The sequence below is a fragment of the Mustela putorius genome, unplaced genomic scaffold (genome assembly GCF_011764305.1).
Source record: "Mustela putorius furo isolate JIRA1106 unplaced genomic scaffold, ASM1176430v1.1 tig00000281_pilon_pilon_pilon, whole genome shotgun sequence".
NCBI lineage: Eukaryota > Metazoa > Chordata > Mammalia > Carnivora > Mustelidae > Mustela > Mustela putorius.
In genome coordinates, this window is record NW_025421343.1 from 29,849,632 (window position 1) to 29,865,973 (window position 16,342).

The 16,342-nt window shown below is 34.2% G+C and overlaps 1 protein-coding gene across 11 annotated transcripts in view; it reads left to right on the forward strand.

Annotated features, from left to right (window-relative positions):
• Positions 1-16,342, forward strand: part of BIRC6 (baculoviral IAP repeat containing 6) — a 227,342-nt gene that overhangs the window by 123,197 nt on the left and 87,803 nt on the right. For all 11 annotated transcript variants that reach the window (XR_201180.3, XM_045079285.1, XM_004777910.3 and 8 more), the window contains 9 exons: positions 376-486; positions 2,314-2,447; positions 4,605-4,732; positions 8,964-9,526; positions 10,499-10,674; positions 11,640-11,736; positions 11,876-12,070; positions 12,978-13,178; positions 15,841-16,120. Coding sequence is in view for 10 of the 11 variants with exons in the window: in XM_045079285.1 (XP_044935220.1) it covers positions 376-486; positions 2,314-2,447; positions 4,605-4,732; positions 8,964-9,526; positions 10,499-10,674; positions 11,640-11,736; positions 11,876-12,070; positions 12,978-13,178; positions 15,841-16,120 (1,885 nt within the window). In the remaining variant the exon portion in view is untranslated. The remainder of the gene's footprint in view (positions 1-375; positions 487-2,313; positions 2,448-4,604; positions 4,733-8,963; positions 9,527-10,498; positions 10,675-11,639; positions 11,737-11,875; positions 12,071-12,977; positions 13,179-15,840; positions 16,121-16,342) is intronic.

The following is a 16,342-nucleotide window of genomic DNA, read 5'->3' on the forward strand; positions in this document are numbered from 1 at the left end:
TTACCTCATTCTTGTTTTTCCAGTCCGCTCTACTATTTTCAGGTTTTGGTCTTGAAGAATCTGAAGATTTTTAGTAAAGTAATCTATGTTGTGGTAGAGGTGCCTGTAGTTTGAAAAGGACAACACTTTATAGTGATAACAGTTTATATGTTGTGGACTGAGCTTTAAACTTAGCCATAAAATATTATTAACTCTTAATTTTTAGAGATATTTAATGGGGAATTCTTTTCATTTCAATGTTTTTGAGGACACTGGGTAGTGAATTGATTGAAAGAAACTGTCATAATTTTACATTTGCTTGTTTTATTTTTAATTCTTAGTAAATGTATGATTTTCCTTAATTAAAAGTTCTTCCCCTTTTTCTTTTCTCTCTAGCCTCAATAACCAGCTTTCTCACTGTGTTAGCTTGGTATCCCAACACTTTGCTCCGGACTTGGTGCCTTGTGCTTCACAGTCTAACACTTATGACAAATATGCAGCTTAACTGTAAGTGCAGACATTTATTCCTTTAAGCCTCGGACCTATACCTCTTTATTCTTACTCTCAAATTCTTAAGATTTTTCCAAGAAGTGATGCAGTCATGAGAAGATGAAGTTCCTTATTTGACTATACCTCTCCTGATTTTGTTCTTATGTATCTTAGGCTTTGTTCTTACTTTGATAATATACTCTCATCTACCAGCATGAGTTCTAGCATGGTTTTGCTTTCTAAAAGCTTACTACTTATTAAAATGAAACTGATTGCTTTTAGAGTACAAAAATCAAATGTTTACTGTTTTATGTTATTTTTTTAAGTAGCTTTATGCTTAAAAAATGATTTATTATATTAAGAACATGCATGATTAGTTTAGCCCATCTAAAAGCTCTATTCATAGAATATAATTGCTTTTTCTCAGATTGTGGTAATAGGTTTTCTGCTTTCCTTACTCCACCCCATTTTCTTCATTATAATTAAGATAGTAAAATAATTTCTGCATCTTTTTGGCTAGAACTTTTAGTGCTTTTAAAGGCTTTATGTATCCCGAAGTCATGAAAATAATCCTACATTATCTTCTATAGTGCCTATTAGTTTTATTTTTCACATTTAGTTTTGGGTTTTATTTGGGATTCTCAAGACTGTTGTGAGGTAGGGATAAAAGTTCACAGTAGACAGTAAAGACTAGCCATTTATGAATTGAAATCATTCTGTCTATACATTATGATAAGAGGTGGGTAAATTTCATCCCCATTCTGTTTGGGATTAATTTCATTAATAGAAAGCTCTGTCACATTGATAAAATGTGTCAGTTTAAATCACTGTTTAGCATCAAAGTGCTACTCCTTTTTTTTTTTTAGTCTGGAATCTGTTCTCCAAATATGGGATCAGAAACATCAGTGTCTCATCATATTAAAGATAGATTTAACTCAAAGGATATTTTATTCCGTTCAGAAAACTGGTGTTTTAACGTGTGTATCATTTAACAGTGTACAGCCATTATACTTCTGACGTGCAAAAGTGAGTTGTTGTTGCCTGGATTTATCTTAGAAAGCAGCATTGAGATTTACCCAAAAGAGGGGCTCCTGGGTGGCTCAGTCATTAAGTGTCTGCCTTCAGCTTAGGTCATGATCTCAGGGTCCTGAGATCAAGCCCTGCATGTGGCTCCTACTCAGCGGAAAGCCTATTTCTCCTTCCCCCACTCCCCCTGCTTGTGTTCCCTCTTTCACTTTGTCTCAGTCAAATAAATAAATAAAATCTTTTAAAAATCATTAAAAAGAAAAAAAAGAATTACTCAATAAGTAGACCCCTATTTTTGAAAGAGGGAAATAATTACCAAGAACAGGCTCATCAAAAGGTCTGTATTTAATTACTTGTTTTCCACTTGACTCTATACTAAATAAGATGCACATTAAACCAGCTATTTTTTAATAGATAAGAGAAGGAAGATGGATGAAAATAGGGAATGAGCCCAACTTAGTCAATACAGTAGAAAATCAGACCCTTTTAATAAACTAACTCCCAGGGTACCTGGGTGGCTCAGTCTGTTAGGTGTCTGCTTTTGGCTCCAGTCATGAGCCCTTGCATCCCTTGCATCTGGCTCACTGCTCGGCAGGGAGTCTGCTTCTTCCTCTCCCGCTTGCCTTTTTGGTGTTTGGGGTCCTCTCTCTGACTGTCTGAAATTAATGAATAAGATCTTAAAAACAATACAAAACAAAAAACCCCTTATTTCCAGGAATTTGTGAGTTTTCCTTGAAACCAAAAGAGACTTTATATACTCTATTTCTTTCGTTTAAGGGTCCATTTGTAAAAGGCTTTTTTTTTTTTAATGTTTTATAGCGGGTTCAAGCAATGCCATCACAACTCAGGAGAGTACTGCTCATCTGCTGGTTTCAGATCCAAACTTGATTCATGTCTTGGTGAAATTTCTTTCTGGCACCAGTCCACATGGAACAAATCAACACAGTCCACAGGTACGATGACTTTTGAAAACTAGTGATAGGCCCAGATTATTCAATAAACACTTTCGTAAAGAAAAACTTAATGTACCTAATATATAAAATTTTTATTGCTAAGGTATTGTTAGTATTTTATGTATTAATGTAATATAAAATGTTTTGTATAATATATAATAGCTATATTGAAACTGAAGCATAGGAGGTAGTATATTTTCTTTTGAATTTTTACTGGATTTTTATGTAGGTATGTATTTTTGGCATTAATTTTGGATGATTTAAGAAACATTATGAAAAAATACCTGAAAAGGAAGCATTTCAGAAATTTTAGAATGAATAAAGGTTTTACAAATAATGTACCATTTTAATGACCTCTATGTCAAGATTGGTAATTTACCTTAGTTATTTTGAAATATTAAATATATTGTTGAACGAAAAAATAACAAGAAGTATTGCTCAGAACTTCCAAACATTTTTAGTCTTACTATAAGCTTCATTTATATCAATTAATGTCTTGCTACACTGTACTGTTTGTAAAATATTTCTACTTCATTTTATTTCTTTTTATGTAAAATATGTATTTTGTGTTGATGGTGTCTTTTCAGTGCAGGTATGCAACATAACTGTCTTTTTAAACTTACCTTCTTAAATTCTTCTCTGGATTTGCCATTAGACAAATGCTCATTTAGCTAATGAGCATTTACCTTTCTAATGTTTCATTTATTCAGCAAGCTTTTAAGAGGCTTCTGTGTGCTGGGTCCAGGTATTGTTCTAGATGCTGGTGATATAAGTCATACCAAACCAAGTCTCTAACTTCTTACAGCTTAAATTCTGTTGGATATGTTTAGTCAGTACTCTCATACTACATACACTTTTCATTTTGCAGATCGCAATAAAACAAATGACACAAGGATGACAATAAGAGCAGAAACTATTATAGTTAGGTGGGGCCAGAGGCCTGTTATCAAGGGATTATTGTATATAGAGATATATGAATTTGGAATGTGAAGATTCCTGGGATCGTTGATTGTAATAACTTCATTATTTTACATTTAAGAAATGATGTGTTATCTTCATTGTCTACAATTACACAACTTACTAGCAGTAGATCTAGGTATTGGAGAGCATGCTATTGTATAAAATAGAGTTGTTTTCTTCCCGCTTTTGTTTTTTTAAAGGCAGAGTAGGGGTGCCTGGGTGGCTCAGTGGGTTAAAGCCTCTGCCTTCTGCCTTCAGCTCGGGGTCATGATTCCAGAGTCCTGGGATAGTCCCATATGGGGGGTCTCTGCTCAGCAGGGAGCCTGCTTCCTCCTCTCTCTCTGCCTGCTTCTCTGCCTACTTGTGATCTCTGTCTGTCAAATAAATAAATAAAATCTTTTTTAAAAAAAAAAGGCATAGTAAAGTTACTGAAAATCAGACTTTCCACTGATCTCTTCATTGTATGCAGGAAGTTTGGTTAAGCATGCTATGATTTATGTGCTCAGTATTAGAAGTTAAGTTTGTCTAACTTCAAAACAGTTTCAAGAATTATATTACATTTTATTTTACCAGAACTACTGTTGGTTTTTATGAGCATAGCAAATAGGGATAAAATAAAATCACATGGAGAGGTGTTACAAAACGCTCGAAGACATACCTCATGTTACTTAGTGTGGTTCTCATCATTTCTTTCATTGATGAGACAGAAGTTTGGGAAAGCATTTTTGAATTGGTACCGGTTTGTTTTTACCTTTAGAGCTTTTTCTTTCTGCTTTTTTTTTTTCTTTCATGGTAGTGTTATAAGCATGACCATTTATGGATCACTTAACCTCTTTGAGTGCTTCTGTTTTGAAATGGATGATAAGGGTGTTTGTGAAAATCAGTGCAAAAGTTCTTTGTACTTTTAAAAGCATTATGAAGGCATTTCTTGTGTAATTCAGGTGTTTTTTTCTATTTTGAGTTCTATAAACCTGTAAGTTCTAAACCATAATGATAAAGTTATTGATACTAGAATTTATGATTTTCAGTTTAAATATGTTCAGACCTAAAAAATTAATTGGTTTTCTGCTATCACTGTTTATATTTTTGTTCTTTATATGAAAAGTTAAAGGAGTATAGTGCTTGATTTCACACTTGATAACATTTATAGAATTATTCATTAAAAATTATAAGTAAAACATTTTCCATTCTCTTCAGGTTGGTCCAACAGCTACACAGGCTATGCAAGAATTTCTTACCCGGTTACAAGTGCATCTTTCTTCAACATGTCCTCAAATATTCAGTGAATTTTTGCTCAAGCTAATTCATATACTTTCAACAGAAAGGTAAATTTCAATGGATATTTAGATCCTGATATAGAAGTAATATGTGATCCTTAGATAAACTCTCCCTTACCATTTGTTGTTGGGTGTGTCTGGAACAGATAATGAGGAGTATAGTAGGGATTAAGGGGGAAGGGCTGACGGTTTATCCATTTCTCTCCTGACTGTTTTCATTCCATTTTATTATGGCTCTCTCGGATTCCTGAACTCTATGAAAGATATACAGTGCATCAAATCTCTACTTGCTTTTAATGATTTTGTAGATTACTGAAATTTACTTGAAGCTGTTTATATTGTTCTAGAATACAGAGAGAGTATTAAAGCTACCAAGGATTTTACTTGAAACCAGTATTAAGAAAACCTGAAAAAAATAGCTTAAAAAAGAAAATTACAGGGATGTTTATGTGGCTCTGTCAGTTAAGTGTCTGCCTTTGGTTTAGGTCATGATCCTGGGGTCCTGGGATTCAGCCCCACACTGGGCTCCCTGCTCAGTGGGTGTCTGCTTCTCCCCCCTCCCATACTCTCTCTCTCAAATAAATAAATAAAATTTTTAAGAAGAAGATAATTACATACCAGTCTCATAGGAAAATCCTAAATAAATTTATTAACAAAATCATGCAATATGTTAGAAGAATAAATTGTGACCATGAGTGGTTAAAAACCATAATACATACCACATTAGTGAATCATTATCTTTATACTGTAAGACATTTCATAAAATCAACATTACTTTCTGATGAAAATATTTTTTTTAGAAAGAGAGCAAGAGCACATGGGGGTGGGGCAGGTGGGAGGGGCAGAGGGGGAGAGCGAATTGCAAATATACTTCTTGCCCAGCACTGAGTCCCGCACAGGCCCGATCTCACTTCTCTGAGACCATGACCTGAGCCAAAATCAAAATTCAGATGCTTAATCAGGTGAGCCATCCAGGATCCCCATATTTTCTGTTTCTTGTGAAAGTCTCTAGTTCCTGATAAATTAGCTAAGAGCTTTTAGGTAACTTAATTACATGACTGAAACGAAATACCCAGTCTTATTATAAAAAGGGCATTCAGTTTTATCAGTAAGTGTTTTGCAGATACTTTCTATCAATCTGTGGATTGTATTTTCATTTGAACAGTATCCTTGAAAAAACAAGTTCTCTATTTTGATGAAGTCTTACTTGTTTGTCAACCTTTTCCTTTATATATATTTTTGTGTGATTAAGAAAAAATCTTTGCCTAATCCAAGGTCAGTACAATACAAATGATCTGATGCAGTTTTCTTCTAGGAATTTTATAGTTTTAGTTCTTAGATTTAAGTTTATGTTGCATTTGGGTTGAAGTTTATTATTTTGCCTGTGGATATCCAATTGTTCCTATGATGTTTATTTTAAAGACTGCCTTTTTTTTTTTAAGATTTTATTTTATTTATTTGACAGACAGAGATCACAAGTAGGCAGAGAGACAGGCAGAGAGAGAGAGAGGAGGAAGCAGGCTCTCCGCCAAGCGGAGAGTCCAACGTGAGGCTCGATCCCAGGATCCTGGGATCATGACCTGAGCTGAAGGCAGAGGCTTTTAACCCACTGAGCCACCCAGGCGCCCCAAGACTGCTTTTTTCATTTAATTCTTTTTGTATGCATTTTAAAAATCAGTTGACTGTATTTGATTTGTACTGTTTCTGGACTTTATTCTGTAGAACTGATGTTTGTGTCTATACTTTTCCAGTATCTTATTGCCTTGGTACCGCCATAGTTTCTTGAAATCTGGTAGTGCAGATTTTCCAACTTTGTTCTTTTTTCAGAATTGTTTTGGCTGTTCTAGTTCCTTTGCTTTTCCACATAAATTTTAGAATACATTTATTGATTCTTGTCTGCATTGCCCAAAATAAAACAAAATGAAAAACTTCTGGGCTTTGATTGAGAATCCATTGATCTACAGATCAGTGTAGGAAAAATTACATAGCCTTTTTGGATTTTTCTTTATATACAGTCATATGGTCAGTGAATGAAAAAACAGTCTCATTTCTTCCTTTCCAATGTGTATGCTTAGCCCCTAAGCCCTGCCCTGCCTCCTCTCTTAAGTACTGGTTAGTATTTCCAACATGATTGATTGAAGTGGTTAAATATGCCCTCTTTTTTTCTCATTCTTAAAGTAGAGGTCTTTCAGAAGTAGAAATGATACTAGCTGTAGCTTCCTTTGTAAATGCCTCATACCAAGTTGAGGAGGTTTTTTTGTGTTTTTAATTTGCTAAGGCTTTAAAAAATCATGTATTACGCTTGGATTTTATGAAATGCTTTCTCTGTATCTTTTGAAGTGATCATGTGTCATTTCTTGAATTGTCTATAAATATGGTGAATTACATCGATTATTTTTTTTTAAGTTGATCAATATGTACGGAAGGATATACTTACTGGGTCATGAGGTTTTATCCTTTTCAAACTTGCTGAGTGGAATTAGTTAAACATTTTGTTGATTTTGTTTTTTGTTTTTTTTTTTTTTTTAAGATTTTTATTTATTTATTTGACAGACAGAGATCACAAGTAGGCAGAGAGGCAGGCAGAGGGAGAGGAGGAAGCAGGCTCCCTGCTGAGTAGAGAGCCCGATTCGGGGCTCGATCCCAGGTCCCTGGGATCATGACCTGAGCCGAAAGCAGAGGCTTTAACCCACTGAGCCACCCAGGGGCCCCATTTTGTTGATTTTGAATCTGTGTTTTTTTGAGGGATGTTTGCACTTTCTTACAATGTCCAGTTTTTATGTAAAGTGTGTATTTTTAATATATTTTATATATTATTATATATAATTATATATTATATATCTTTTATATATATTTTAGACTCATAAATTGGGGGATCCCTTTTCTATTTTATGAAAGAGATTGTGTAAAACTGGTAGTACTGCTCACTTAAATATTTGATAGTTTTCGCCACTGAGGCATACTGAGTCTGGAGTTTTCTTGTAAGAAAAAATGTTCCACTTATTTCATAGGTGAAGGGTTATTCAGGTTTTCTACTTCTTGAGTGACATTTGGCAGTTTGCATCTTGAAGGAATTTGTTCATTTCTTCTATGTTGAAGTATTGATATTATTCCTTATTATCCTTTTAATGTTGATAGGTTCTAGTTTGATTCCTTTATTTCATTTCTAATTTTGATAATTTTTATTTACTTAAATAGGTCATTCTTGCTAGAAGTTTATCAGTATTACTGATATTTTCAGAGAATGAACATAAAGCTTTGCCATCCCCTTCAGTCCCTTTCCAAAGTCAGCATCAGAGTTGCAGGTTTAACTCCTCAGTCCCATAAGATTGCCCTCACTTGAGAGGGCACTTGTGAGTCCTAGGTCCCAGGCTATCATACTTCTGTCAGATTTGGGTACAAATCCAGAGGTTCTCGCAGCATTCTCTTCAGTTTTGATAATTTGTAAAAATGACATAGAACCCAGGAAGAACATTTTACTTATATTTACTGGTTTATTATAAACTATGTAAATCACGAACAGCCAAATAGAATATATGTATAGGGTAATGTGTGTGGCAAGGGGGTTTGAGGAGGTTGGGTGCTTGTAAATGGGCTTGAACACCAAGGGTTCTGTGTTATTACCTTTCCATACACCAGGGTGTACCAAGTTGTTAAATATTTTAGCTGAATTCTTCTTACTCGTTTGAATGTTGCCAATGTCTCTTCTCACATTCTGCCACAGGAGAGCCAATGCTCCTTGGAGGTGCCTATATTCTCATGGATTTTAAGCTATCTAATGGGTTTATAAACTTTTTAGCTACTTTGAATTTCTCCTGTTAATTTAGGGGCACTGTTCTTTCCAGCTTTTTATGTCTTAGAAGACATGAGCAAAACCAGAGAGCATTTAATTTTGATGCATAAGAATTATTTGACCAAATCTTAATTTTTGAAAATCATAGTTGGTAGAGAATGTTTAAAACAGCACCATTTGAGGATATGAAAAGCCAGAGTTTATCCCATTATGAGGAGTGCCATGTAATGCTGAAATATTTTGGTCTGGGGTTTCAAAATCACCTCTTTGATTTACTTGTCTTTTCCTTTCTATTTGGAAGGGAAGTCATTTTTTGTTTTGTAAAATGGAGAAGAGGGTAAGAATGACTCAGGAAGAGATGGAAACCATTTGCTGCAAAATGAAAGAGAATACCAAGAGTTTAATTGCTCGCTTTCTGGTATGTGATGGTTACTTTACAAAAAGTTGAACCGGATTAATTTTTAATCCTCTTACCTTTTTCTGCAGGGGTGCTTTCCAGACAGGCCAAGGACCTCTTGATGCCCAAGTAAAGCTCTTAGAATTTACTCTGGAGCAGAATTTTGAAGTTGTTTCCATTAGTACTATTTCTGCTGTCATAGAGTCCGTCACCTTTTTAGTGCACCACTATATCACTTGCTCAGACAAAGTCATGTCTCGAAGTGGCTCTGATAGCTCAGTGGGTGCTCGAGCATGCTTTGGGGGACTCTTTGCCAACCTCATTCGTCCAGGTGATGCAAAAGCAGTTTGTGGAGAAATGACAAGAGATCAGCTCATGTTCGATTTGTTAAAACTGGTAAACATCTTAGTACAGCTGCCTCTTTCAGACAACAGAGAATACAGTGCAAGAGTGTCTGTGACCACCAACACAACAGACAGTGTTTCAGATGAAGAGAAAGTCTCAGGAGGCAAAGATGGAAATGGAAGCAGTAGTAGTATTCAAGGATCACCTGCATATGTCGCTGACTTAGTGTTAGCCAACCAACAGATTATGAGCCAGATTTTGTCTGCTCTGGGCCTGTGTAATAGCAGTGCCATGGCGATGATAATTGGTACGTATTGAGAATATTTAATTTTATACTTATTCCTGGTATTGTATCTCTTTTCTTGAGCAACATATAGATTCATTTTTTACCACTTTATAGTATAAAGCTACTTTATTGCAAACTTCTTAGCATTATGTAAGTGAAAACTTACAAACTGGCTTCTGTCAATAAGTGAAACTGAAATTAGGAAGAATTTAAGTGTGAGTTTTGGAAATTACTAGCCAAATAACTTATAGTTTGTTAAATTAAGAAAAAAAAAAAACCAGTCTTCTAAGTAAAGTACCACAATCTATAGTTGTACATCTCTAATATTTTATAGATAAAGGATACTACATCAAATTTTGTATTTGGGAACCAGTAAGGTTTTATTTATTCACATTTGATTAAGAAGTGAAATATAAAATTTTATCCAAAGTGTAACAGTTTTTGTGACTACATACCAATGTAAAATTTCTATATGGTTGCCTATTTGAAAGATAATATCTTGTGTTAATTTTTTTCAAATAATTAAACTTCTGTAAATTGTGACAAAATTCATTCCAGTCTATTTTTACTTAATTCTTTGTGTTAAGGAAACAGTCATCATATATCTTTTTTTTTTTAATTGGATGATTTGAAGTATAGTTATGTACACATCACTTTCTCTTCTTTTTCTTTCTTCTCCATACATAGCTAATGTGTAAGATGACGTTGCTCAGTCATAGAGCAACTTCTTTTTATTGTCACCTGCAATAGAGGTATCTCGTGTGAAAAGGTATCCAAAAATACGCTTTACTGAATGCTATGATAAATACCTCAGTTTCATGGATAGATAGATAAACACATACACACACACACACACACACACACACTCACACACACACAACTGTTGAATAACCATCCTTCAGTGGTTTCAGGAGAAATGACTTCTAAGCTTTTAATTACTGGTTTTTAGGGATATACTTCTCAAAAAATGTGTAATCTTTTTATTTAAACTAGGAGCAAGTGGATTACATCTTACCAAACATGAGAACTTTCATGGTGGGTTAGATGCCATATCAGTAGGGGATGGATTATTTACCATACTGACGACCCTCAGTAAAAAAGCTTCTACAGTCCACATGATGCTGCAGCCAATTTTAACCTACATGGCCTGTGGATATATGGGCAGACAAGTAAGTTCAACCCGGCAACTATTTCAGTGATGTAAATAGTTTGTAGCAGTGAAAATAGAGAATTATTCTAGAACAGAGAACAGAGGACTCATGTCATGTATTGGAAAAAGAGCAGCAGCATTAGGTGAGAACTGTAGACTATTCCTAGAAGTTAGAATGTAATATTTGCTAGAGTTGATATTGTCAAAAATGACTACAGTGATAGAAGAATAAAAAACATTTAGCATATTATTAAATTTTAGACTTTTCCCCCATTGTCTGAAGAAATAGTTCTTTCTTTTCCCCTGCAAATAGCATAGTTGAATACCAAAATGTTCTCTGTAGATGTTACATATGAAAATTTAATGCACCCTTTTTTCAAGCTACGTTGTATGTTTAGTTTCCTTTCAGCTGAAAGGGATTTGGGTGGTTTTAAAAGGAAAATAGTTAAAATACTATTGCTTTTTATCTTTCCTTATAAAATGAAATTATAGGAACCAGTGTGATTATTTTAACTTCTAGTCTATTTACCATTTTTTTTCAAATACAGGTTTTAAAATATACTTCTTTAAGGAGTATTTTGTTAGTGTAAAATTACCATTTTCTTAAAAATTTATTGCATGTATGTGTGTTTTTCCATGAGTAGATAGAAAGATTTAAGAAGGATTCATTTTTAAATGAAATTAGCATCTAATGGAAAACAAAATGAATGCACATTAAGGTCAAAAATGAAAGTAGTAGGTATAGACATATGCTTTAAAAAAAATATTCTGAGTTCAGAGAGGATACTGTATACTTCCTTTCTGATTCAGGTAAGATTTCTTATGTATTTTGGCAGATATGTTGTATATAGTGATTTAGATTAAGGCTGCTATGAATCATTAACTATAAAAGAATATTACATTTAATAAGTTTTATTGTTCTGATTCACAGGAAAGTCATAATTAAGATTTTTAAAGTCACAATATACTTTTTTTCCCCCCTAGGGCTCTCTTGCTACCTGTCAGTTATCTGAACCATTACTGTGGTTTATTTTGAGAGTATTAGATACTAGTGATGCCTTGAAAGCATTCCATGATATGGGTAAGATAAGTTCCAAAAATTGTTTTTTAGTATAATCATGTGATAGTGTATGATCTCGTTTTTGTATTGCTCTGCAAATGGTGACTCAGTGTCAGACTATCTTAAGATAATTTTCATTTGGTGTTCTTTGTAAATTTAGGTGGTGTTCAGCTGATTTGCAACAATATGGTTACTAGCACAAGGGCTATTGTAAACACCGCAAGAAGTATGGTATCAACTATTATGAAATTCCTTGACTCTGGTCCAAATAAAGCTGTTGATAGCAGTTTGAAAACAAGAATACTAGCTTCTGAGCCTGACAATGCAGAAGGGATCCATAACTTTGCACCCCTGGGTAAGAAAAGAATAATTAAATCTTTTTTTTTTAAGATTTTATTTATTTATTTGACAGAGAGTGATCACAAGTAGGCAGAGAGTCAGGGGAAAGCAGGCTCCCTGCTGAGCGGAGAGCCCCATGCAGGGCTCAGTCTCAGGACCCTGAGACCATGACCTGAGCCGAAGACAGAGGCTCAACCCACTGGGCCACCCAGGTGCCCCAAGGATTATTAAATCTTATTGGTATGGGTTTATAGTTTATTTAACTGGTATGAAGCAAAAATAGTTGTTGAAGTAAGTTGATCATGTTACAAGTAACGCCAGTTACAAACAATTAGTTGATTAGAAGCAAGTTTTTAATGTTTTTTTTAGCAATCACATTTGTTTTTATTTCTGAGTTAAATAGTACAACAATTTGTCAAACTAGCAAATTCTTATGTCAGTTTTCATTGTAAATATTAATCTGTTAAAGGACTTGTTCCTTCTTATTTTGAATGATTTTTTAAAGTAGCCTCAGATTTAGTTACTCCTTTTCACAGTTTACATAGTTTCCTTATATATATTTCTTTTCATGTTTCTGACTCAAGAATAGTGACAACCAAGATAAAGGTGATTCTTTTCAAGTTGAAGGTTTTCTTGAACATAGTATTTTTCCTTAAATTATTTGAGAGTTGTGCTAGATTTGTTGTTACTGCTACTTTAATTTTCATTCAACATGTGAGTACCAAGAAATTAGACAACAGTAATGAACTTGTCACTTTGCAAGTTGACTAGCTCACACTAGATGTACTAAGTACATCCATAGTATCGTATGTTTATGGTTTATCTAATTTTTTCTAGTTTTAATTATTGCGATTTGAAACTTCTTGATGTTTTATTTGTTTTTTTCTATGAAGTTCTTTTTATATTTAAAATCTCTTCTGTAGGTACAATTACATCTAGTAGTCCTACTGCCCAACCAGCTGAGGTGCTTTTACAGGCCACGCCACCCCATAGAAGAGCTCGCTCTGCTGCTTGGTCCTACATCTTTCTGCCAGAGGAGGCTTGGTGCGACCTTACCATTCACCTTCCTGCAGCAGTGCTTCTGAAAGAGATACATATCCAGCCGCATCTTGCATCTCTTGCAAGTGAGTCATATTTTTTGTAAAGAAGCATTATGAAAATAAACTATAATTGAGAAACATTTAAAAATATGAAAAATACTTGGCAAATAGTGATACACTTAATTATGATTCCCCAATTGCTTACTTTTGAAGGTTTTTTTTGTATAATATTCAACATTACCATGAAATCATTTCCCATGAGCTGAATCGTCATGGCTGTTCCCTTCAAACAAATAGAATGTTTCATGAAATCCAAACAGATATCCTTCAGTTATATATAATTTTGCCTTGCCTTTCTTCCTAAATTAAGCTGTAATGTTGAGATTAGTTTATACACCCGTAGATAGAATGTTATTTTCTCTATCCCTATCCTCAGTGTGAGTCCTATAATGTGAAATTAAATCTATTAGATGTATTAGTCTTTCCCCCTTCCCATTATAAGAACATGTAAAGAATATTTTATTGTAATATTTTGCATATTACAGTGTGAATTTTTTCAATTTGTACTATTTTGAATATCATTTGATGCTTTTCATTGATAAGTTTTGTCACTTTCCAAGGTAAGCCATTCAAAAGAATTTTTAGAAAACAAGTTTTACGTTAAAAGGAGCAACAGCTCTTTCAAGTATTCATAAAGGAATGTGAAATACTATTTGCATTATTTTATCCCCAAATTCTTTCAGTATAAACATAGTGACTTTTACAGAATTGTTGAAATTGTCACATTCATTTATGTTGCTGATTAATTCTGATTGTCAGATGTCACTCAATAATTGGGTGAAGAACTGTGGGAAACTTTTTAGATCCTGGCATATGTGGAAGAAGAAATGTTCCACTTGCAAAATTAGACTACTGTTAATTTTTTTAGACTACTGTTATTTTTTAATATACTTGTGGCATTCACGCTTAGATAAAAACCAATATAATGAATATAATTGCAGAAGAAAAATGTGTGAATTCATAGTGTTTTAGCAGATCAAAAACTACTGTATTACATAGTAAAATATAAGTATTAGATGTAGAGGAAAAGCTAAGGTGAGGAAGGAATTGATTTTATTTAGAAGGAGTTACGAGTGGTCCATGTACATCATGGCTTTGAAGTGAATTTGCACATGGGAACTGAGATAGGAAGAGTGTTACAGGGATGAACTCTGTTCATTATAAAAAAAATTGCTACTTTTGGGGGCACCTGGGTGGCTCAGTTCAGTTAAGCAAACTCTTGATTGTAGCTTAGCTCATGATCTCAAAGATCATGAGATCGAGCCCTGCGTCGGGTTCCACATGGCTTTGAGTCTGCTTAGTATTCTGTCTCCTCCTCTTCCTCTGCGTATACCCCCACAGCGCCCCCACTCGTTTTCCCCCAACCCGGCACCCACCCTACTCCTGCACACGCACGGGCACATACACACTCACTCTCAAAAATCACTAGGTTAGGTGTGCCTACTATAACTGTGCTTAATAAAACATTTTGGTTTTAATACTGGATTGGAGCAGAAATTGAAGATATGTTTTGTTCCACTGGAAATAACATAGCCTTTAGAATCAAATATGGGCTTGAATATAAAATGTGCCATTTGTTCATGTGAGAATTAGGATTATTTAATCTCTTTGACTTTGTCAATTTGTGTAAAATTTGGATAATACTTTTCTCAAAAGTGAAGATTAAATTTCAAAATTGATAAGACTTGTCTAGTTCTTGGTGTAACCTAGTATGTAATTGGCATATAGTAAAAGTTACCTCCTAATTTTATAATTGAAATTAAAATTAAGATAAATGTTCAAAGGTCATTTTAGTTAATAACTACCTTTCTTTTTTTTTTTTTCTTTTTAAGATTTTATGTATTTGATAGAGAGGACAGACAGCAAGGGAGGGAACACACAAGCAGGGGAAGTGGGAAAGGGAGAAGCAGGCTTCCTGCCAAGCAGGGAGTCCTATGCGGGGCTCCATCCCAGGACCCTGGGACCAAGACTTGAGCTGAAGGCAGATGCTTAATAACTGAGCCACCCAGGCACCTCCCATAGCTACATTTTTATATGGGGTTCCATGTTATGTTAGAAATAATTTTCCCATATGATTTCGTTGAGTCTACTTAAATTTTAGCAGAAAATGATTTAAAATAAAGTCACCTGGATGTTTTTGTTAAATTTGAAAGGGAAATAAAATATTAGAGGCAAAAGCAGCTTAACTCAGCTGTATTAAAAATCATTGCAATGTGGTAGTACTGAAATATGAGTTGGTAGAAAAGCATTTTGTTTTTTTATATTTTCTTTGCCAAATGATATAACAACAGTAAACCATGGCATATTAATAAAATATTCCACATTGCTGGTACTAATTCTGAGTGAAGTAGAAATAATAGAGCAATTGCCAGTTTGGCAGGTTTTTTCCTTGTGAAGACTCAAGGTGTACATGTGTATTTTCAGTTAATCCTTTTTTTAGGTGAATGTTAGAATTTTAAAAATACTCTTTCCGCTATATTGTAGATCTCATATTTTGTCTTGGAAAATCGTTCCAAAATCAATTATTTTGAAAGTCATTGACAAAGTATGATGTGGCATATAAATTTTCTTTTTGCAAACTCATAGTGAATATAACTAAAAGCTTCTGTTTTACTGGGATTTCCACTCAACCATGAAGTCCAGTTCACATTTTCTTTAGTAATTTTTAAATATTCTTTTCCTACAGCCTGCCCGTCCTCAGTGTCTGTTGAAGTGAGTGCAGATGGGGTAAACATGCTACCTTTGTCTACTCCTGTTGTCACAAGTGGTCTCACCTACATAAAAATTCAGCTGGTAAAAGCTGAAGTAGCTTCTGCCGTCTGCCTTAGACTTCATCGCCCACGAGATGCAAGCACATTAGGCCTTTCACAAATTAAATTACTGGGCCTCACTGCTTTTGGTACCACTTCTTCAGCAACAGTTAATAATCCCTTTCTTCCATCTGAAGATCAGGTATCCAAAACGAGGTATGTTATGTATCTCATTTTTTTAAAAAAGCTTTCTGAGCTTTTTATGAAATTATTTATTCTGTGGTTTCTTTTTTTAGGGCTTAGGAAGTTCTTTGCTCCATAGGTAATTTATATAATACCATAGTTTTATTTGGTGCAATAGAGATACTAATTCTGTAGAACTGGAACTTGAGGCTGGTTAAAATTGAGATTTATGTGTGTTTAATTCTTGAGATTTAG